General features: G+C 41.8%; 2 protein-coding genes across 2 annotated transcripts; both read right to left on the bottom strand.

The window, feature by feature from the left end:
• Positions 1–739: 739 nt before the first annotated feature.
• cc2d2a (coiled-coil and C2 domain containing 2A) lies at positions 740–16,599 on the bottom strand. The gene is made up of 39 exons (XM_062396180.1): positions 16,462–16,599; positions 16,260–16,341; positions 16,048–16,098; positions 15,784–15,864; positions 14,882–15,026; positions 14,386–14,465; positions 14,126–14,227; positions 13,963–14,043; positions 13,662–13,883; positions 13,260–13,425; positions 13,002–13,138; positions 12,771–12,902; positions 12,186–12,395; positions 11,967–12,073; positions 11,711–11,851; positions 11,399–11,555; positions 10,936–11,204; positions 9,553–9,730; positions 9,306–9,459; positions 9,042–9,189; positions 8,634–8,772; positions 8,336–8,539; positions 8,137–8,229; positions 7,960–8,051; positions 6,713–6,880; positions 6,504–6,561; positions 6,297–6,406; positions 6,013–6,109; positions 5,820–5,918; positions 4,124–4,297; positions 3,888–3,902; positions 3,537–3,740; positions 2,765–2,854; positions 2,564–2,677; positions 2,247–2,381; positions 2,021–2,143; positions 1,857–1,915; positions 1,597–1,774; positions 740–1,437 (listed from the first exon to the last, which is right to left on the bottom strand). The coding sequence occupies exons 3-39, from the start codon at positions 16,051–16,053 to the stop codon at positions 1,252–1,254; spliced, it is 4,854 nt and encodes a 1,617-aa protein (XP_062252164.1). The 5' UTR covers positions 16,054–16,098; positions 16,260–16,341; positions 16,462–16,599; the 3' UTR covers positions 740–1,251.
• Positions 16,600–17,616: 1,017 nt separating this feature from the next.
• Positions 17,617–22,163, bottom strand: LOC133960273 (complement C1q tumor necrosis factor-related protein 7). The gene is made up of 3 exons (XM_062394770.1): positions 21,993–22,163; positions 19,937–20,173; positions 17,617–18,466 (listed from the first exon to the last, which is right to left on the bottom strand). The coding sequence occupies exons 1-3, from the start codon at positions 22,012–22,014 to the stop codon at positions 17,838–17,840; spliced, it is 888 nt and encodes a 295-aa protein (XP_062250754.1). The 5' UTR covers positions 22,015–22,163; the 3' UTR covers positions 17,617–17,837.
• Positions 22,164–22,770: the final 607 nt, after the last annotated feature.

Here is a 22,770-nt window from a genome sequence, read left to right as displayed (position 1 = left end):
CTGTAAACACACAATTCAAAGAATATGTTGGTCTGTATTGTTAATCATGATTATAAAAAGAGGCACATTTTCAAATCTACTATTAGTATTTGTCTTTTATAAATGTTTATATTATGAACACACAAAGCCATTGTTTTAAAATTTCATTAAATTAATTCATGAATGCAATGATTTAGTATATAATTGATTTTAAACGGTAGATTATGTAACCTGCTAGGCTTTGGGCCTGTCATACCTCAACCAGTGCTCGTCTTGTTGGCTGATGGGTCATCAGCCGGGCTCTACCAGTCATCCCGGAACATCCCCTTGACGTGGGCAGTGAACAGGGATCTGTCTGAATCTTGTCCCGCCTTCTTATCCAGAAGCTTCCATAAGTCTGTGAATGTCCCTCACAGACTCATCAGCAGAGTCCCTCAGATCCATCACCAGCTGGCCTTTTCTTGCTTCCATCCTGCTTATGGCTGAAGAGGAGCTTTCACTTACATTCAGTGGTCACATTACCCTTGGGTACAAGATAAGCTAAAAGACCACCCCTTCTATTTTCCAGGAAGCTGGCTTGAATTGATGTTGGCCCGGCCTGCTGACAGTTGCTAAAGGGTGGTCTTCCCTATCTGCTCGTCTGAGCTGCTGGATGTGTGCAGTCCTCCTATACTTCGGATGGGCTGAACCACTTTTCCCTTCTCATATACTTGATGTTTTGTGGGCATCTGCAGGTAGCAAATCTCAGAAAGACCAGCAATGACTTTGCTCTTTATTCAAAAGAAATTAGCATCACTATTTCATCGCATACAAGTACATGAAATGCATTACAAAATATAAAATTTGCATGCCTAGCATGCACATCGATTTTGCAAATGCAAAAAATATGAATACCCTAATTTGCCTTGTGGACAAGTCTTTTCCAAAGAAATATATCCTTTAAAAATGCTTGTGTAATTAATCTACCCAGTGGACAGGTCACCATCAAGTGCTTTAAATAGGCTTCCTATAGGCTCTCCAGCTGCCCAGAATCATTTCTTAATCTGATTGCATCCCAACAAGTGGCTCACAGTGGAAACAGGAAGAGTTGGCATCTAAATCCAGCTGATGAAGATATTCAACGCATAACAAAATAGGTTTTAATATTAACCTGATCAACATTTTGTACAAATACTATCTTACAGTGATGTGGAAACATAATAATGTAATGAGCTTCACTCTGACTATAGTTCATTCATCTATCAAAGCAGCATAAACAGTGAGATCAGTGTCTCATGTGCGGACCAGTGAGGCCAGGTACACCCACACAGATAGGACATTATTAGGGTAAGGGTGCACATACACAGCCAGGGCAAACTCAACATTTGATGCCTGGATATTGTGAACTCCAGTGCTGTGCACTGCCTCTACGATGGGACGAATCTCAGAGAAGGGCAGATGCAAGGGGAATCCTGCAATCTAAAAAGAAACATATGCAGTATTAGAGGTAATTTATGATATGAATCTGTCAAAGTGAGATCACATGTTTTCCTCCAGCTTTTACAAAGCAAATGATGACAGATTGATTATTATCTGATTATATCATACAGTTTAGAGAAACACCCATTTCAGACTTACCCTGTTGTCTCCCAGCAGGCTCTGCAACTCGTGGCGGTGCCCCTCAGCCACGTCGCGCCCTCCACTCAGCTCCAGTTTGGGCAGGAATTGTTTGAGGGTGGTGGTGCAGTAGCGGTTCCAGCGGGTTGGTTGACGAGGACGCCACTCCATGATCTTCTCCTTCAGGATCTTCTCAATTCTGTGTGGAAAGAGATGCATTTTGTCTTAAGAAAAATCAAGTAACAAACATTTCAAGAACAAAATCAGTTGCCACAACTTGCCTGTCCTGAAGTTCAGCTGCAGCGGCTCTGTCTGTGCGTCGATACACCAGCTCCTCTTGCTAAAGACAATTCGATTTAGTTGAAATATTGATGCCTTACTAACTAATGAAGAAAATAATATTGATGCCATAAAAAAAGACTATGCGGACATGCTGAACACTCACTTGTACGCTGGACAGTCCAGGGTGGGAGAACGAGCGGGAGAAAAAGGGCTTCCACAAATTTGCTTTTGTGGTGTCAAAACTTATCCTCATTGGTGCAGTGTATTGTTGAACATTTAACCAAACCTATATGTCACAAGACATATAATTAGTCACAGCAAACAAAAGGAAATTATTAAAGAGTGAAGTGTCACATTGTGAAGAATGTGATATAGTGTCTCTAACTCACATTGTCAGCATTGACCAAGCAACCAACTGTCTGCAGTGGGCAAAAGGTATCATACTGGCCATAGTACTGACCACTGCTGGGATTCCATATCAGGTAGCGGCTCTGCTCATAGGTCAGGACGTACGCTGTTGGTCCCTAAGAAATGAAACATTTAAAAAGTTTAGAACTGCTGAATTAGGCCTCAAAAGTTATGTTATTTTTCTATACATGAGCAAATCTGAGCAGCACTATGAATCTTACTAACTAATGAAGAAAGTGATTAAAAATAGTATTACATATGTTAAAATCTCCATATTTCAAAAAGAAATGTAACCCACCTCTGGTATAGCAGTGCCAATGATGAGCCAGGTTTTCTTGCCCATTGACAGAAAGTAGTTGCACAACAGGACAGCATGTTCCTCTTCATCTCCTGCTAGGAGGGTGAGGAATTGCTACAAACAGGAAGAGGAAACAAGGTACTGTAAGGCAGGCGATTACCTGCTTTTACAGTCCCAATATCTCAAAGAGAGTTCACTCACATCACAGGTGCTCCACAGGTCACAGACACCAGAAAAGGAAACTCTGTCTGGCAGAGATGGGATGAGCGAAACAAACCGGGCAACCAGGGCCTGTGTAGGGACAGAGTCAGTGGAGTCTATAAGAAACACAGGCATCTGAGCAGCCTCTTTAGATTTCAAATATACTTTATTTATTGGTATGACATGCAAAGGTGTTGTTACAAATCTCCGGAGCATTCAGGTGAGGGGTGGTGCACCAGGCAGATCATGAAACCTATGAAGGAACTCCTGCTGTGTTCTCATATCAGCCCCTTCAAACTTTCTGTTCACTCATACAGTCCCTAAAGCAATTCTTAGCAATATTGATCACATTCTCCTCATGGAATCCCTTATGTTTCTGTAGTTTTCATATTGTGTATAAAGTTTAATTCTGTCTCTATGGCTCCCTTATCATATTGAAAGCACAGCCTGTCCTCTCTGGGCAGAGCTCTGCTTGTGCCATTCCTGCTCTATTTTCAGACTGTGGTCTCCTTGCAGACATGTAATGAACTCTGCAGGTCCTCTGTATTTTCTCTGGATGAGGTCAATGTGTGAACATAAATGAGGGAGTGAGACGCTCTCTGCAAACTCTTTGCAAACTCTGTCGCCAATTCCTTGAATTTTGTCCACAGGTCATGTCTTTTATTATGGCTGCAGAATTCGATTCGTCTTTTTTTTTATATACTTAAAAGAACACGATATTGGCCTAGGTCAGCCTTTCACATTTCTATATACTCAGTTCAATCACACTGACCGTGGCTTCCTGGGGGTTGTTAGGGAATGCATCCAGTAACTCCTGTGGGGGGTTGAGAGGTCGAATATATCGTGTGATGAAGACCGTTTTTCCATTGAGGTCTATGACAGTGGTTATGACGGGTCTGTCCGGATATCGCTGGGCTGCATCCCTCTCAAATCTCTCTGAGGCCTGAAGTAAGTGCTCATCCTCCTGGCTGTCAAACTGCACGACAAGGTCAAAACGTAACTGCAGGTAAATACAGGTCAGAACTATCTGAATTACTCAATACTTCATTTGAGTGATGTGGTCATGAATGGGTGAATTAGGTAAAAAAAGGTGATTCTAATGAGTGTCCTTATGAACTTTTACCTGCAGTTCCTTTAACTAGTGCATGCAGCAGAGCAAAATCAAGTCAGTGACAAAAAGGCAAACATAAGGGAAAATGAATATTTTAATATGGAAGCTATTTGGTCAAATACATACATCTATATTATATGAACTAGATTTGACATCAATGTTAAAATCTGAAAAAATAAATAAGTAAACAAGGATGCTGATTGAAAACTAGACACAATCCCATGCTTGAGGTCCCAGACACGACTCACCTTCTCCCTGATGGGCTCCCCAGGCACAAGCTGAGGTTCAATGGTGATGAACACTGTGATAAATGCTCCCTCGCTCAGGCTTCGCATATCATAACCACCATTAGTGCCATGGCTCCGCTCCTTACTGTATCCCAGCAGCACTGCCGGTGTGTTCACCTTGAATGTTCCATCAATCTGCCAGATGGTCAAAAGAAGAAAAACAAAACAAAATTAGCCGATGGGCATTTTGGTAAGGCCAAAGCATCCGTTAACACACAGCAGAGGTGGGACCAAGTCATTTTTTTGCAAGTCCCAAGTAAGTCTCAAGTCTTTGCCCTCAAGTCCCGAGTCAAGTCCCAAGTCAAGACAGGCAAGTCCCGAGTCAAGTCCAAAGTCAAGACTGACAAGTCTCAAGTCAAGTCCAAGTCCTGCAGTTTGAGTTTCGAGTCTTTTCGAGTCCTTTTGATCACTGAGTAATAATATATTTACACAGATCATGTATGCTTTAAAATCTGTATTTATTTATTAAAACAAGTGCAATTGAAATTACAGAAAAAAAATTGTGCCAACATTGCACTTCCCTATTGCACTATTAACCAGTCATTTTTTAACATTTAACTCATATTTTGCAAGAATATTCTTCATTTTAAACCACTCCTACAGAATGAACACATTTGAAAAAACAAGTGCAACTGTAATTATTTGTACAAAAGTGCTAACAACATTGTCCTGTCCTGTGTTTATCTCACGTCATATTGTCTGTGTGTGTGTGTGTGTACATGTGAGAAACATAACAAATACTTGAACATAACAATGAACAGGGTTGTGCTTTTTATATGTCAGGGCCCTATGCTGCATTGTATTTGCAAAAGACCACATTGGCCAAAAGTCTGTCAGTCATTTGTGCACGATGTGGACGTAGTATGATTCCACCCAGTGCCGCTGCGAGCCATTTTGGTGCCCTAAGCATAACTCCTCTATGATTACGGTAAATAATCATCAATAAGTACAAACAAGAATAGTCAATCTTCTTTGACTTTTTTTGAGCAATTTAATACATCTCTTGTTCTGCCTTTTTTGTGATATACATGTCTAAAAGGTACCTAATATTTCTATACTGAAATAATATCGGCATTATAATTGTAAGCTAATTTATTTAATGCTGTTATTGTTGAGGGTTGATTTGTATTTCCGGTTTTAAGTGGGTTGTTGGTAGTGACTCTTATTTTGAAAGGGGGTTTTAAAGGAAGTGGGTGCTGTGATGAGTGAAGTTGTAAAATGAACGGAGAATAAGCGGGTGTGCTGTCCCGAGCGCATGACCTGCTCTCGTGTCCTTTGTCGGCTGAAGCCGGACTTATGATACAACCAAACGCTCGGCTTCATAATTATTATAACTATGATGATTTTTCAGTTGCTTTTTTTTTGGTGCCCCCTCAGGACTTGGTGCCCAACGCACAGCGCGCTCCTTAATAACATACTTTTGAATCTTTGTGTTTTGGGGAAAAGAGCAAGTCTTATCAAGTCAAACGGCTCAAGTCCAAATGAAGTCACGAGTCATTGATGTTGAAGTCCAAGTCGAGTTGCAAGTCTCTTTACAGTTTGTCAAGTCGAGTCTAAAGTCATCAAATTCATGACTCGAGTCCACACCTCTGACACACAGACACACACCCACTCATACATACATACACAAACACACACACATAAAATTAACTCTCACCCTTGACTGAGAATAAATAGTGCTGAAGGGAATCTTGACAGAGCCTAGCCAGTGCTTCTCTGCTCGGGTGTGAATCGATTTTCCGCCGTCTTTGTCACTCTAAAAAGTTAAATACAGCAGTTACAGAAACATGTTCTCGCATTAACACTGTGAATGAGATGAGTAAAAGATAAAGTCAGAGTAGTTTACTCACAACTCCAGTTTCATAAACCAACTCATCAAATATGCTGATGAAGACTTCATCTTTGGCTGACTGCAAGCTTGCAATGCTGTAGTCACCATTTGGGGCACTGTAGAGGAGAAGGCCAGTTTACAAATTCAAATTTCAAAATCCAACTCATTAATTTAAAACATCTAGACTCTTTTTTCTTGTGTGTCTCGCTGTGTTAGGTTCTTCACAGAGACATAAATGCTGTGCAGTCCCACATTAAACAGGACACCTGGTAGTCACCCTACATGAAATACACTGTTGCTCACCTAAATGGCAACTGGAGCTCCTCATTCCAACAGGGGTTTGGTCCATCTGCTGTGGTGGTTTGAAGTACTGTGCGCTGGAAGGAAACCTCCACAAATGGCCGCACTTGTACCTACATTACAAAAAACACACATGAAAGACATATATAATATTGATCATACAGATTAAATTGCTGCCAGATCTAGTGAAAAGTTTGCAGTGTATTATACCTCTCCGATCAGCCAGTCGTTGCCCTGGATGACACTCGGAGGTGATTGTCCTGGTTTACTAAAATAAAAAGCAAAGTTCAACATTACCTCCTAATCCTGCCAAATCATCAAAACCAAATCAGGATTTTCTTCGACATTTCTGGGGGAAACAAGGACTTTCATTCCCCCCTGCGGTACTCTCAACACGAGTGGGTGTGCTGAACACTGACTTGCTGTGGGGTCTGCGGACGGGAATGTCATAGGCCCGGATGATGTTGACCAGCAGTCTGATGTCTCCGTCTGACAGATTCTGGGCGGTCACCTTCTTCCTCTCTTTCCTCTGAGGTTTCAGTGGCCGCTTGGATTCAGCCAGCTTGAAAAGATTGATTCCTAGGATCCTGAGTGTCACAAGAAACGCCTTGTGTCAACCATTCAATTGAAATGGCATCCGACAGACTACATGAATTTATCTACCGATCACAAAAACGTTTTCATTGAGAGTGTGGGATTATTGCCACCAACACCTAAGCCCGTCCAGGTATTTGTAATTTTACAATCACAATAGTCATGAGTAGAGTGTTTATCTCCTGTGACCGCTGATGGCAAAGAAAGAGCTGTTAGCACATGGGATCAGTACAGAACTAATGCAATATTAAAATTGAGAATAGGACAACTCTTTTGTATCATAGCAAAAGATTAATACAGTTCAAATTATGCCAAACTGCTTCACTACTTAGAGATACAAATAGAGTATGATAACATCATTATAATTGGTTATGTGACTATATTATTCATTTATAATACATATCTCATCATAGATGATCTATGCATTAAAATATTTGCAAAATACACGAGGAACACAGAGTAACTACTGCACGAGTCGACTTGTTTCTACGGTGCTACTCAGGTTTCCAACTAAAGGGAGAAACAAAAACACATAGGGTGGGAGAAAAAGAAAGAAACTCTAAGCGCATACCCCGGACCTGCACCACTGTTAAAACGCAGAGCAAGAGAGCAGAAGGAAATTGGAACAGAAGACATTTTAACATTCACTTTCAATAATAAACAGCATGTGCCTCCCATCCGATAGCGTGACTGGTGTTGACGTGCATCACAATGTAGAAATCTACTCAGACGCCATCAAGGAATGAAGAACTCCCTTAAACAGTTCCAGAAAACAGTATCAGTGCAGTGTGGAGCTCAAGATCCAAAAGGCTGATGCAGCATTAAGCCAAATAAAAACAACGTACGTCACCCTGGGGATTTATAGGTGCCTCGTCAATCTGATAAATTGATTTAGCTGCTTATCCAACAGTTTATACACACTTTGTAACTTTTTAATTTGTTTGGAAAGAGGGAATAAGCATTAACATGCATCTCACAAACAGAAATGAATCCCATTTAGAAGACAGAGAGCTGGGATTTAAAAGTGAGACAGACTATTTAGTGAATTAATAATGCCCACAGGACTATTTACCCGATGCTCGGAATCTCCTCTTCGATCACCAAGTCAGACAGGAGGTAGTGATGCTTGGCAAGAAGAAATCTGTTGATGACTGATTCTCGGATCTGTGGGTAAATGCCAGAATATGTGAAGATATCATGAGCAGAACACTGAGGTAAAAACATGTTTACATCTGGTGTGTTTATTCACCTTATGAAGGTATTTGGCAACTAAAGCTCTGTGTGAATCCAGATGTTCCTTAGTGTCAATAATCTCTCCATCCTTCAGTCTCTTTTCATACTCCTGCGATAATGTTGAGAGAAAAACAATTACCTCATAAGGAGCAAAGATATCCTCTTTTTGCCATATCCATAACATTCTATGACGTGTAAATATTTGGAAGGCTGACCTGGAACACTTTATCAGGGACCTCCCTCTCCAGACCAGGAACACATTTGTAACTTCGAAACTCTGCAACTTCTTGGTTCCTGAGCCTGAGCAGGCGAAATCTTTTTGACCCCTCCAACTCTTCATCAGTCACAAAGTTAAACTCCTCCTGGAGCTGCTCTAGTCTGAAGTAATCTGGAGCTGTCACCTCTCCACTTCTGGCCACCTGGTGAACCAAAGTAAGAAAGTTACAAAAATGAGAAACTTGAATTCTCCAGGATCATTGAGATGTTTGAACAGCTCTGTGTTGTGGCACCCACTTTTAGCAGCTGCATGATAGAAGCATTTTTTGGGTCGTTGGGGTCCAATCGTGACTGCGTGGCCCATTCCCCAATTTTTTTCATGTCATAGAGTCCAGATGCCCCGATAGATGTGACAGCATCAAGACGGCCCAGGCCACTAAAACAGAGACAGGGAGTGAAAGTGTTCAAACTAGTGACAGGGATCAGCTGACCCATCAGCTGATGTGGGATGGAATAGAGATCTGCTGCTGACAGACGAAGCACTATGACTTTGTGACCTGCATGAACCCACTACTAATTTTGACTTCACCATGTCATCTCATGAAAGGGCAAGGCATCGTGTTAATGTCACAGTAAGTGCGTGCAATGACCAAACTGTCAAACATAACCACAAGACCACCAATACTGCATTAGAAGTGATATTACCTGTGTATGCCAGCAGGTTGTTGAGACACAGGAGGGGCGAGTGGTACATCATCCTCCCCAATACCCCAGGAAACACAACAGGAGAGTTTACCAGAGGTCAGCAGGGTCTGTTTGTTACTCCCATCAGGCTCGAAGGACAGGGGGACATCTGACAAGCCAGACACAGACAGACAGACAGACAATAAATAATGTGTTACTGAAAGGAAAGGCATTTTTGAGCCACAGTGTTTCATATCTGAACAGTCGTCAAGTGGAGACATTTACCACTTCCAACTCCTTCATGGTCAAACATCACTCTCTGGTTGCTGCTGAACTCGAATTCCTCAAGAAGGACGCTGCCCGTTAAGACAGAAGGTTCTGGCACTGGGACGAACACTTGAGTCAGGAGGGAACACGATGATCCAAGCTCTTCAAACACCTGCCCGCAAACCGTGCACATATGGAGATGGTGAGAAAAGAAAACTTCTCCTGGGGCTATTTATCAGCGATAGAACACGTTTCTGTACTGTACCTGCAAATTGATGCTTTGAGGACAATTGACTATCTTGAGGTTGAAAATCTGACCAAAGTGCACTCTGAAATCAGTGTTCAGGTAGCGGCTGTCAGTTCGGGAAACTTCTTTGCCATTGTACAGGATCTTGATGAAAAGAGAGCGTTTTGCAACATCTTCTCTTCGAGCTACTTCAGCCCTACAACAAAAGAGAAAACAAAAGCATCCACAGTGAAAGTGCAGTCCCTCTTTGAGTGTTATCATCTTAGTTTGTAAAAATACTTGTGAGATATCTGCCAGTGAGTGAGATAATTTTCCTATTTTAAAGTACACAGGAAGTTTATCATGTGACAACGAGAAGAAGTTAGTTAGATGTCCTCCAAAGAAGGTAGTTAGGCCCGTTGGCAAGATACCTTTGATCGGGACTGGTTGCCAAATGTCTTTTCTGATGGTGGCCAGTCTCAGCCAGTGACATAATAACAGAATCAGGAGAATCACACTTTTAAAACAGCATAACACAGATTAAGTAGGGCTCTAGAGGTCAGTGCTTAAGCGTTACAGTGTGCAGGAGTAAGGTTACCAGCCACCAGGTTACCAGCTACCACTCAAAGATTATGCCTGCCATTAATACCCAGCTCAGACTCACCACTTCACTTGTCTAGCTATCAAACCTGGCAACCTGCTCACCCTCATCGGCTGCAGCCATCTCTCCCTCTCACCTTTGTCTCCTTGCCTGGCTCTGCTTATCATTGGAACCCACTGACTTGGCTCTCTCATCACAGCACAGCTGCATGAGTCTCATTCAGACTCTCCTGACTCCTCTCTCTCTCTCTCTCTCTCTCTCGCAGGCACAGACAGCTGTGAACGCACGCACTTTTCACTTGTGATCGGATCACAAAAGCCACATGTTAATACTTGGTGTGAACTCAGTTATACTAAAGAAACTTTTTCAACACAAATCCAATCTTTAACTATGGCAGAATCTGTGTGTTCAACTTCAACTTCAACAATAGTTAACACTGAGCATGCTCCCATGATCCCAGATAAGAAACAAGATATTAGTGTTATAATTTTTTCAAAATTAGACATCATTGCTTTCAGATGATCAAAAATTATCAAAACTGTTTGTGCTTATTGAGTTCATAGGGCCAGGGATAATTTTCTCCTGCTATCACATGCTTAGTATAGTTATAAATTAGAAAACAAATAACTTTCAAACAACCTTCAATGCATCGCAATGCGAATCGCTTCGGCCAATCTTTTCCGGCAGAAGCATTAAAGTAAAACAAACTATGCTTGCATCCTTTGAATTGTTAAATAAAATCTTTTCTAAAAAGGTGAATCTGAATCAAAGTTAAAATCTTCTGTAAGAAACCCAGACTTTCTCCATGATTGTGCACCGACCTGGGGCAGAGGTCATTGGCCGTGATGTTTCCAGATGCATGCAGCTCAGGAATCAGGATCGACTCTCCTGGTTTCCTGCGTATCCTGAAAGCTTTCTCTCTGACTTGCTGCTCGATAGTGTCAAAGTCTGGCCTCTCGGGAGGCTCTGGCTTTGGACAATCTTCTTCCTCAGGTCCTTCTGATTCACTCAACTCCTGGTCTTCATCTTCTTCTGTGTCATCCTGTAACTGGCCCTTCTTCTTCTTTTTTCTCTTCTTCTTTTTGGCTTTCTGCAAAGAAAGAGGTATAAGTGTTGGTATCACTATATTTTCATATTCACACAGTCAACAAAGCCATGCAGATTTGTTCTATAAGCTTAAGATATTAATACCCTTTATTAAAACAAAATGTTTTTGCAGTAGAATGCAATATGTTCAGATGTCCCTACCCAATCCATGCAGATAAATATTTAATAGTTAGGCACCTGTTTTCTTCTTGAGAGCTTCCACTCTGCCAGTTGTTTCTTGTACTCTGCCAGCTTTCGTTGGTAGTCCTCCTCACTCTCAGCCTCCAGTTCCACAACTTCTGCAGAGATTTCCTCCTCATACACCTGCTGATCTGAAGCCTGGTCTACATTCTCTCTGGAGCAGATGTGGAAAACACAGAACATTAGTTACAGGATTACAGGAATCGGTGATTAACAAGATAAAAGATACATTATCCAGTAGGCATTTGTAGGGGAGGGGTAGTGAATATTGGAATCACATTGTATTTGGTTAAAATTTAAGAGCAGTACTTTCTGAGGAAGAGCTTGTAGGGTGTGTTGTTGAACTTCTGGAACTCTCTCAGGGCCTTGATCTCCTTCCACACTTTAATTATGTTCTTCAGCAGAGTCCGGTCTTTCTCCTGCTCGCTGTCTCGTAGCTGCCGAGTATTTCTACGGTATTAAGAGGGACAAACATGCAGCAGGAATATTGATAGTCATAGTGATTAAAGTAAAGTAGAGATAGATGTCTGGACAGGATGGGAGAGACAAGATCTGGGAAACTCACCGAACCTCCAGACTGTAATCAGATATCCTCTGCTGCATGGCCTGAGTGAGACTCTGGCTGTCGTGGATCTCAAAGATATTCCGCAGTGCGCTCCTCAACCCATTCAACTGCAGTGGACAGAAAAGAACAAAACACACTCGATTTGAATATGGGACCTCTTTGAATAATACGTTTTAAGGAAGAAAAATGAAGGACGTTTTATAGGATTGGTGACATTACCTTGTCACTCAAGTGTCCTGTCAGGTTATTGTGCTGTCTGGTGAGGTACTGGTCGTACAGCTGAGCTAGCCGGGCTCCCAGGACATGTTCGCGACTGAAGAGTGGGTGATGGGAGAAGATTAGCCCAGAAACATCCACATCAAGTTGGTAGTCTCCCTCAGGATCAGCTGTACCAGCTATGTACATATTTGCATACTTGGACTTTATTGCCTGGGGAATCGAAATCATTGTCACTCATTCAGTATTTTGAAAAAGAATGATCACATTGAAATATATTTAGCACCTGTGTTTTGTTTGCATGAATAAACATAGATATCCTTAGATCAGATAAGAAACCTTTCGAAGCAAACAGAAGATTTAGCTCTGGGTACACACGCACCCCTATACAGATATAGCAACAGCAGAGGTGTCGAACTGTGTGACCAAATGGGTTTTCAATAATAAATGTAGATCTTTGCTGCTATTTAGTGACTCTGAAATATGTTGCTTCCTAGTGAGGAGCCTTTTTAGGGGGTCATAAAAGATTTAGATTTGGTAAATGGATTTGGTAATTAAAGTGGGAGTCAAAGCGGGCATGTGTCTGACCTTTCTGTATACAGTTTGGAGAGCAGGGTCCAGGTCCTCCTCCATGAGGTATAGAGGGGGTCTTGTGGATGATTCCTTAATGGGGTCTGGCAGAGCCATGATCCTGCCATCATCTCCGATCCACTTCTTGCCCTTGATAAATTATAAGAATTCAAATGCATTTTAGAGAATTCCTGGAAGGTTTAGAGGCAGTGACATAGTTAAACGGTCTATTAGGTTGGTTGAGATTACCTCCTCCATTTTTAAAATTCGGTTCTCCATAATGTTCTCATTAGTCTGGGCCAAAGGGGGCCTTTTTCCCACATACAGACCCTCATCCTCAAGATAACGGGGCCTCATGTTTTCAGGCAGTTTAATGGATGTTGGCACTGTAAAAACAATAAATAAAACATATAAATATATTGATTATCCTGAACAGAATATTAAAACTGAAATATCAGTTTTGAAGAGATGTAGGTGCTCATCATGTGGTTCAGTGCATTAGAGTACCTGGTCGAGAACTTGGCGTAAAGAAAAGCTCACGTTCGCTCTCTCTCTGGATACGTTTTTGATACCCGACATACTCTGCTTTCCTCACTTCCAGGAAGTCTTGGGATGACTTTTCAATGAGGAATAAATCTTCCTCTTCACCTCGAACCAAAGGAACTTCTTCGCTCTGAGGCAGGACAAAGAATGTGAGTTAGACAGAACCTACGTTTCGTGTGGAAATAATTAGGAAACACACATACACATGGAGAAAGATGACCTGAGGGGACACTATGAATAGAGGTCTTAATTTGAACTGAGCCTAATATACTTTGTGAAGTTGCAGTTTCTGTGATGTTCACACAATAAAATAAAAACTCAACAGATTATTGGAGAAGTCTACCCTACATGGGACTACTTTCTTACAATATTGTTGGCGTCTTCATTTTCATCCTGATGATCCTCATCTATGTCACCATCTTCTTGATCTTCAGCTTCATGTCCCTCTTCTTCGTCTCTGTCCTGGGTTGTTTTATTTTGTTTTTGTCTTTTCCTGTTAATCTTCTCTGTCTCATGTTCTGGATCTGGCTCAAAGTTGAACGTAAAGAATTTGTATGCTTCTTCAGCAGTCGGGAGTCCTTTTTCTGCCTGCATTTGAAAAGAACAAATCAATACAATGATATAAATGAATGGTACATAAAGGATTGCAGGTTTTTCCATGTCTTACGTGTCTTGTTGCGTCTCGTGACTGGACCCTGTTGCTAATGTCTGGAGGGACATTATGTCTTCTGGATTTTTCTGGTTCAACCTGTAAAACACTGGGAGTTAAATAACATCGCAGGGTTGTCACACAGCTGTATAATCATGGATGGATTGAGGAACACACTCACCTCTCTGTCAAACCTTGTTATAGTGTGTCTGTCTCTAAAGCTCTGTAAGCGACTGGCTGGCTCTGGGGAAGCGTCCTCCTGCTGAAGGCTCTGACCTTTAGACTGAAACAAAAGAGGCCATTCATTATGCGTTGACACTTTTCTTCAAGAATTAGGAATTTCACATTTGTATCCAAAAAATTGATTTACAAGCACTATCTTTTAAATTCTTATTTAAACCTAAAAGCTGATTTATGTGGAAAATATTTAATTGGAGTTACCATGGCGGCTCTCAGCCTCTCCTCCAAATATTTTTTGACAGAGCTGTCTAAATGTTGAGAGCCAGTAGTATGCTGCATTTCTGAGGAGAGACATGAACAGAAGCACATCAAGAAACAACAATTAAACATATAACTTCAGTATTGTAAAGAAATAAGTAAAGTTTATCGAGAACAGTGCCGTAAAGAGCATAAACAAAAAGTGAACAAAACGACCAAAAAAGCTACATTTAAGCAGTATGTGCAACAAAAACACTTTAAAATATGCATGACAGGGATTATCAAATCTATTTACTGAGGGATTAAATTGTCTGTTTGTTATACCCAATTTTGACATTATGTTCTTCATCAGCATCTCAGATTCGTTTACAAAATATTTCCAAATTTCAGTGTCATTTTCTTTCTTTTTATTTAAATATAGTTGTTTTATGGCTGTATTTTGAGAAATGCAACTCAGCATACTGAGGCATCAGGTGAGACAGATTCATGGAACACCTACCTCTCTTAGAACCAGTTGGAGGTCTGGAACCAACAACTGGCTCTGCTGCCTGCTCAGCTGATCCCTCATTTTCACTGTGGTGCCTGATGCTGGATATCTCTTCCACTTCATCGTGGGACTCCTGGGCTGAAGACTGCTCAAGCAGCTAATATTTAGCAAGAAATGCAGCAGCGATTAGCACTTTGTGTCAGAGCTCTTAAGTGGAGACAGTTAGAGGATCAGGGAATGAGAATTGACAGAGTGCCGTTAAAAACACTCCTTCAAGCTTTATGCTTAGGTTGCCATATTTCACCCCAAAAAAAACAACATTTAAACACAAATAAAGCTAATAATAGATTAACAAATACAGCTTTCAGAGCTAAATTTAAACACCAAACGAAGAAAACATGCCAGTCAGAATGGAACAAACCTCACCAATAGGACAACCTACAAATCCTCTTCCATATACTCATGGAATTTTTTAACATTAGTTTTAACTTGTACAATGTTAAATTTCCAGTCCCTTTGCACAATTCTCGAAAAATTGCTCATTTTACCTGGACACAGTGATTCTGTGTATTGGTTAAAACAGTTATTGTTTATAAATGAATTTTTCCTGTTTCCTCAAGCTGATTTCCTCTCAATCGAGTCCACTTTGGATACTGTTGGGTAAGAATATGTTCATTGGGGCTTTGTCCATAAATTGGGCAGTGAACCAGATCTTTACATTCTAGTGATTAAAACCTGATTGGGTTAGTTCAGTGTTCATTTATTGTATAAAACCAACTCTTAATAGTTGATAGTTCCCTCTATGTAGTAACCAAAAGTGGTGCCAAGGTTCTACCACTCCAGAGTAGGTTTGTATCATCTGCAAATACAATCACTTCTAATCCTTTGGAAACCATACACATACGATGAATTACCTTTGTTTTTCGCCTCCGTCTCTGCTCCTTGAATCTGCGTTTCAGTGTCTCTCCCATGTCTTCCCCACTGTCTTGGAGTTCCTGGTGATGCACAAGCACAGACACAGTGAAGAGAGACAGTGACAGCAGAACTGCCTCACTGCTTATTAGCTCAGATAAGCTGGAAGAGGGGGGGAGATAGTGGGGATGAGCTGTGGAGCAGCCTGCAGCACACAGGAGGGCGACTACAGCTTACTACCGTCTACAGAACACACACACACCAACCTTCATCGTGGTTGGTCGTTTCCCTGCACCCGACTTGGACGGAACCAGAGCCTATCGGGTATAATTATATGAGCTAAAGAGTTAGCACCTTCAATGTGGGTCTGACCCGAGTCTCTTATGTTGTGGAGGAATCTAGTTCATTTCAACTCAGAAAGATGGCTACCATCAGTGCACAGTAGACAACTCAGACTTCATTTTGGGTGTAACTTTACCTGGACGTCGTCCTCATGTCGGTTTTTTACCAGAGTATCTTGCAGAGCACGTCCCTTCTTCCGCAGCTTCTCTCTAATGTCGCTGGAACACAGAGGTACTTTTTAAACAGAGCTAAAGCCAGTTTAGCTTTGAAGGCTACATTTAAGGGACGCTCAGCTAACGTGCGAGGTGTTTAATAAAGAAAACCGAGTAAACATTAACCTTGAGGACGCCAGGGTGACGGTGGTAGTTCTTCCCAGCTGGCGGGTCCTCTGGGGTCGTGTCCGGTCCGGAGTGTAACTTCACACAGAGTTAGAGAGATGTCTCTGTCAGCACAAGCGTTACCGCTGCCTAGTAACCACATAAACTACAGCTCAACCCACCCTGCTAAGAATCGCGGGTGCAGACAACCTTGCTCTCTGCAGTGTTGGCTTCCCATTGGTCCGACGCATTGAGTCGTTCACTACGGTGTCCGAGAAGAATCAAATGCACTTTTCTATGAACTTGTCCCTGCTGGTTGAGCATCATCTATAACACGCAGATAATTGTATATGGTGATTTAAGATATTCCTAACCCCACAGCAAAAGAGTTTGGGCACGGATTTGGCCCACAGCACACTCTTCCCACGTACCCAACGGAATGATGGAACTAGGCCCGTCCGCTCTTGTTTGATACGATACGATACGATACATTTATTAATCCCACACACATGCACAGACACACTCATGCAAATGGGGAGGAATTTGTCCTCTGCTTTTGACCCATCTGGTGAACACAGCAGGACACACAGAGCAGTGGGTAGCTATGCACGGCGCCCGGGGAGCAGATGTTGGGGGAGTAAGGTGTCTTGCTCAGGGGCACTTAGACAGTGTGTAGGGAGAGTCCTCTTGCCCGATCTGGGCCACAAGTGAGTCATAGCCATGCTTCTGTCAACCAAAATAGGATTTTTTTGGGTCCTATTTGGAACATATTCACCATTTACCACATTTGGTTTTCATTCAAGTTAGTGCAACTTTAGGCTCACGTCAATTTTTTTGCAACAATGAACCTGAATCTTGGATACAATCTTTACAATTGAAACAATTACTTTTTGGATTCTATTGAAGGTTTATATATTGTGTACAACTAATCAAAGTGTTAAATTTGTCTGTATGCATGTTATTACACATTTTAAAGATGAAGATTAAAACACTGAATGGCAAACTATACCCCTATTTTCTCAGGATTTCCATGTTATATAAAATAATATATCAAGATTCTACAACAGTTTGCTTAACTGTTTTGACCTTTCATATCATATTTCACAATTTTTTTGTATCCCTAATGTTTCAGTTTGTCTTTTTCTAAAGGAAACCAAGCTCTCTATATAAAAAACGTTTATTTAACATATTAACTTTATTTAACATATTAACAAAACAAATATATCAGATACTCATTCAAGCTTTATCAAATTATATAATCAGTAGATACGTCTCTGCAGTAATAGTAACAGTAGTACAAACGTTTGTATAAAAATATAGCTCGACCATAACATATGTGTAATAACACTATGAAAACAACAGTGACTAGAGTTTTTTGTTTTTGTGTTGTCCTGGTTTCACGAGTAGTCCTCTGCCAGTGCGTCAAAGTAGTTTGTGTCAGCATAGAGAAGGAAGCCGGAGAACAAGCTGTCAGCCCAGCTAGGGTCTGCAAATAAACCGTTCTGGTCCTGGTAGAAGATTTCCAGCCACACCTCATCTTCTGGGTTCAGGGAAATCACAGTGGACCCAGAGGCCACGTCATGATTTCCTGTGTTGCCATCAAAGGTTTTGATGCGAAACTGGCCATTCTGCACCAGACCAATAGCCAGGTGTTTGTTTGCCAGTGTAATGTCATATGAGAAAAAGTAAACGCCAGGGTATGCACAGATAAACTTGCCCGTCTGTGGGTTGTAGTGTCCGCCCTCATTATAGAGGATTTTATTGAACTTGATGGGGGTCTTCTCTAATGGGTAGCTGCTGGTGATTCCCACAGAGAAGGCCGATTTAGGCAGCAGGCTGCCACATCTGCAGACTCCTGCAGTGCCGCGTGGCCCTTGTTTGCCCATGTCCCCTTTCTCTCCCTCACGGCCCAGAGCACCGGATGGGCCCACATCTCCACTCGCTCCTGTAGGGCCTCGTTTCCCTGCAGGGCCACGGTCACCTCGCCCTCCAATCTTACCTGTTGGGCCAACCCTGCCCTTCCACCCTGAAAACAAAAAATCACATTGACGTCATTATTGCTGAAGCCTCACCCCCTATGAGTTTTTGTTGTGCACTTGTTGAACTAGACAATGAGAAAATACTCAATGGAAATACAACTCCCCACCGTGTGTCAAGTGTTAGGTTATGCGTGGAACACAGCCACTTTGACATTGTAACAGCACGCATTTGGCTTATATCCAGCTGACTACATCGTCAGAGTAAATATCCTGGAGCTAGGAACACTGTGAGTCACCATATGTGTGTGCCTAGAAGTGTGTGACGTATTGCACTTCCCGAACCACAAGTGTTGGACAATTCTTGGCTTTTTCTATAATGTTATGTGCCTACAACTGTCCCACGTATTGTACATCCCTAACCACAAAATTTCTAGGCGTTTTGCTATAATGTAAAGTGCCTATAAGTGTCCGGCTCATTCTGATTGGTCGGGACATTTCTAGGCATTTGTGTGTTAATGTAAAGTGACTTGAAGTGTCCGCCTCATTCTGGTTGGTCTGGACATTTTTAGGAATTTTGCTATAATGTAAAGTGCCTAGAAGTGTCCGGCTCATTCTGATTGGTCGGGACATTTCTAGGCATTTGTGCTTTAATGTAAAGTGCCTAGAAGTGTCCGGCTCATTCTGATTGGTCGGGACATTTCTAGGCATTTGTGCTTTAATGTAAAGTGCCTTGAAGTGTCCGGCTCATTCTGATTGGTCGGGACATTTCTAGGCATTTTGCTATAATTTAAAGTGCCTTGGAGTGTCCGGCTCATTCTGATTGGTCGGGACATTTCTAGGCTATTTGCTTTAATGTAAAGCGCCTTGAAGTGTCCGGCTCATTCTGATTGGTCAGGACATTTCTAGGCATTTTGCCTCAATGATAAGTGCCTAGAAGTGTCCGGCTCTTTCTGATTGGACGGAACATTTCTAGGCATTTCGCTATAATGTTAAGTGCCTATAAGCGTCCGGCTCATTCTGATTGGTCGGGTCATTTCTAGGCATTTTTGCTAGTCCCAAGTGTCCCAAGTATTGCAGATCTTATTACTGAGAGATTTATCGACCTGCATTGATGATATCATTCCAATATTTCTGCTGGAAGAAACATGCACAGGCCATCACAAATCATGGCAATATTTAGCCACTTTTACCCAATAAAATACTTACATTCTGGTTAATCTAAAAACAAAATGAGAAGTATACTAAGCGGTGAGCAACAGTTTGATAAACTGAAAGTGTTGGAACAGGGTGAAAACATATTGTATATAGTTGGAGGCCTTTTCATCTTTCCACGTTCAGCCGGTGCTATTCTAAACAGATCGTATAAAGCTTGTCTTCCACCTTTTAAACAACAACATTAATAGTTCAGGAAGCAGTTTTAAGTTTCCTGTGCCAGCTTTTCTCTTGCACAAACTGGTGGCATTTGTGTATTTGTACACATGAACTGACACTTTATCTGTCTAGGCTTCATATTGTACCTGTTTCTCCCTTTTCTCCCTTTTCGCCCTTCCTGCCATCTCTGCCATCTCTTCCTGGGATACCCACATTCCCATCTGCTCCCGGGGGCCCGGTGGCACCAGGTTTGCCAGGCAGTCCCGGTGACCCGGGGACACTGCAGATAAGACGTGGTGCTCCTTTCAGCTTTGTCTCAAACAGCTGTCCAACGACACAGTGGAACAGACACACAACCCCCATTGACAGCCACATCTTCGATTCTGTGAATAAAAACAACAATTTCAAGAGAATTTTACCTACTTCTAATTTATCTTTTGGAAAAATATTGCCAGCCCCACAAACAGTCTCTGAACAGAGATGAGATCATGTTATCAGTTTTCACAATGCTGTGAAAGCAGTCTTAGGTATGGTGTCAAGTACAGCATGAGGCCAGATGTTATTTTTGTAACTAGAAACAATAGCTTTTGGAATCAGTCTTGCATGCTGATGTTCTCATCCACAGCTAAATTGCACGTGAGAGACCCTGAATGAAATTCTTTATCACTGTTCCAAGTCTTTTTTGCAAAAACATTCCCCAGTCATGACACAACATCCAGCACAATCCCTATAGGGGAGTGTAATTGTGAAGCAAGCATGAGCAGACAGAGGTGTTACACATTAATGTTACACAAAAAGAGAGAGTCTAATCATGTGTTGCTGTCTTTTATAAAGAGAAAGACACTATCAAAACTTCATTTGAAAACATACTGGGTATTAACACTTCACACTTCACACATACTGGACATCAGAAACTTGATATGAACATACACTGGACATCACCGACTTCATATTGAAACACTATGGACATCAAACATTCCATATGAACATAAACTGGACATCAAACAGTCCGTATGGAAACACATTGGACATCAAAAACTCGATATGGACACATACTGGACATTTAGCATTCCATATAAACATAACCTGAACATCAAGCACTCCATATTGACACAAACTGGACATCAAATGCTCGATATGGAAACACAATCAACATCAAATACTTGATATGGACACATAATCAACATCATACACTTGATAGGGACACAAATTGGACATCAAACTGTCTGTTTAGACCCCCATTGAACATTAAACCCTTAATATGGACACATTCTGGCCAAATCTCTTGGGGGAGTTCGAGCATGAAGAAAGATTTGTTGATTGGATTAGTAAACATGCTTGTTCTTTGCATATTTGCCCGTGTGGGCGTGAGAATGTTATTCCTGCATCTGCTCCTTGGCTGGCTGGCTGTCTCTGGTCAGAAGGGGACTTGGAACATGTGTGTCTTAGCATTGCAACTTGCTCTCCTTGTCATTACACATTAGGTTGTCTGTAACTGCAGGATGCCTGCAGATCAGACAAAATACGTGTCTACTACGCGATAAAAAACATGATGATAAACAGGACGGACACAAGCACTCCTGCACACCCACCCACACAAACACGACTGGAGCAAGCGGGACACAACAATTGTGTTTTTGATTTCAGGGTAATGTTCTGGTCACTGAGCCAGTGTGAGGTCCTTTGAGAAAGAAACCCCGCCCGCCAGTTCCACTCTGCAGCAATGATGTCAGCATAAGGCTATCATTAAAAAAAACACATGCACACACACACACACATGCCTGATGTGTGTGTGTGTGTGCATTCCTCAGGCATAGTGAGACACTTTTATTTGTGTGCGTCACTGAACATGAGCAGACACTGTGAAGGTGTTTCTCATTCATGTCAGACACATGTCTCAAAATGATTCCTGAGGCTCATCGTGGTAAAAGTTAGAAAAATAAGTGAGATTGTTTAGACGTCTAAATCCTTTAAAAGCGATTGTGTACCATCTACAGAATGTGAATATGTTTGGATAAATAAACACACTTAGAAGCCATGAATGTATATAAGACACATCAGAAGCCTCAGACAGACTGACATGTTTGTATTTAAGTTATAGAAGTCATACAGAGAAACTTAAAATCTTGTAATGTGGTGGTGTCCATCAGTTGTGAAGGAAGGAAGTTGTGTGATAGTCAACAAACAAAGCAGTTCTCTTACCCCACACCTGGCAGCTGTTCATCACTGAGTGTCTTCGTCCTATCTGCTCAGATCCGGGCTTACTTGATGATTCGAGTCCCCGATGAACATGTTTCTTTCTCTGCTGTGCTCTTGAGCGTCAGCGACACTGTGTTGTAGTGGAAATGCAGCAGCAGCAGCAGCAGCAGGCTTGTTTCACTCCATCCAACCCTTCCTGCTTCCACCCACCCGCAAACCCCTTATCCACTCCCTTCCCTGTGCCTCATGCACTCCCCAAGGCGAACAGCTCTGCCCCAGGCGAACACTGGTTGTGCATTCAGCGTGAACTCCCATTATGTCATGGATAAAGACTCCTTCCAGATGAGACATTTAGTGTAGATGTCAGCAGCTTGGCTCTTGAAGAATGACACTATTGAGTTATGAGAAGTCAGATTAATAAATGCCAGAAGTCATTTCTCATTTAATTTGACCTCAGTTGTTCTCAATTGTATTTCAGACATTGATCCCCAGATGGCGCCAAAAGTTAAGCGAGTGACTTTTACAGTTTTTCTCAGTTGTTAACACACAAAAAGCGAAAATTCTGCACAATTTGCACAACCTTCACTTCATGTACCAATCGCTCGCCCCAATTTGGCACTCCCTTATCTGCATTAGACTTTCCTTCTTTACACTCTGATGTCAATTACACATCACCTTGTTGTCAAAATACTACACACAATGTTCAGTTGTGGCACACACTTCTCAAGTATCAACCTACAACACACAATACTAAGATCTCTAACTATTCAGGTCTGTTGAG

The sequence above is a fragment of the Platichthys flesus genome, chromosome 9, assembly GCF_949316205.1.
Source record: "Platichthys flesus chromosome 9, fPlaFle2.1, whole genome shotgun sequence".
Lineage (NCBI taxonomy): Eukaryota > Metazoa > Chordata > Actinopteri > Pleuronectiformes > Pleuronectidae > Platichthys > Platichthys flesus.
The sequence above is the reverse complement of the archived record's forward strand: the minus strand, read 5'-3'. Positions and strand labels throughout refer to the sequence as shown.

Bases quoted from the DNA above. Each gene is read 5' to 3' on its own strand.
- cc2d2a (XM_062396180.1), bottom strand. The intron at 11,852-11,966 runs GTGAGTTTCCCA...TTAATACCGTAG, and splicing joins GATTACAGTCTGGAGGTTCG to AAATACTCGGCAGCTACGAG. The intron at 6,407-6,503 runs GTATAATACACT...TTTGTAATGTAG, and splicing joins ACGACTGGCTGATCGGAGAG to GTACAAGTGCGGCCATTTGT.
- LOC133960273 (XM_062394770.1), bottom strand. From the start codon at position 22,014: ATGAACAGCTGCCAGGTGTGGG. The intron at 20,174-21,992 runs GTAAGAGAACTG...TTTTATTCACAG, and splicing joins GAACAGCTGCCAGGTGTGGG to AATCGAAGATGTGGCTGTCA. The intron at 18,467-19,936 runs GTACAATATGAA...TTTTGTTTTCAG, and splicing joins GGGAGAAAAGGGAGAAACAG to GGTGGAAGGGCAGGGTTGGC.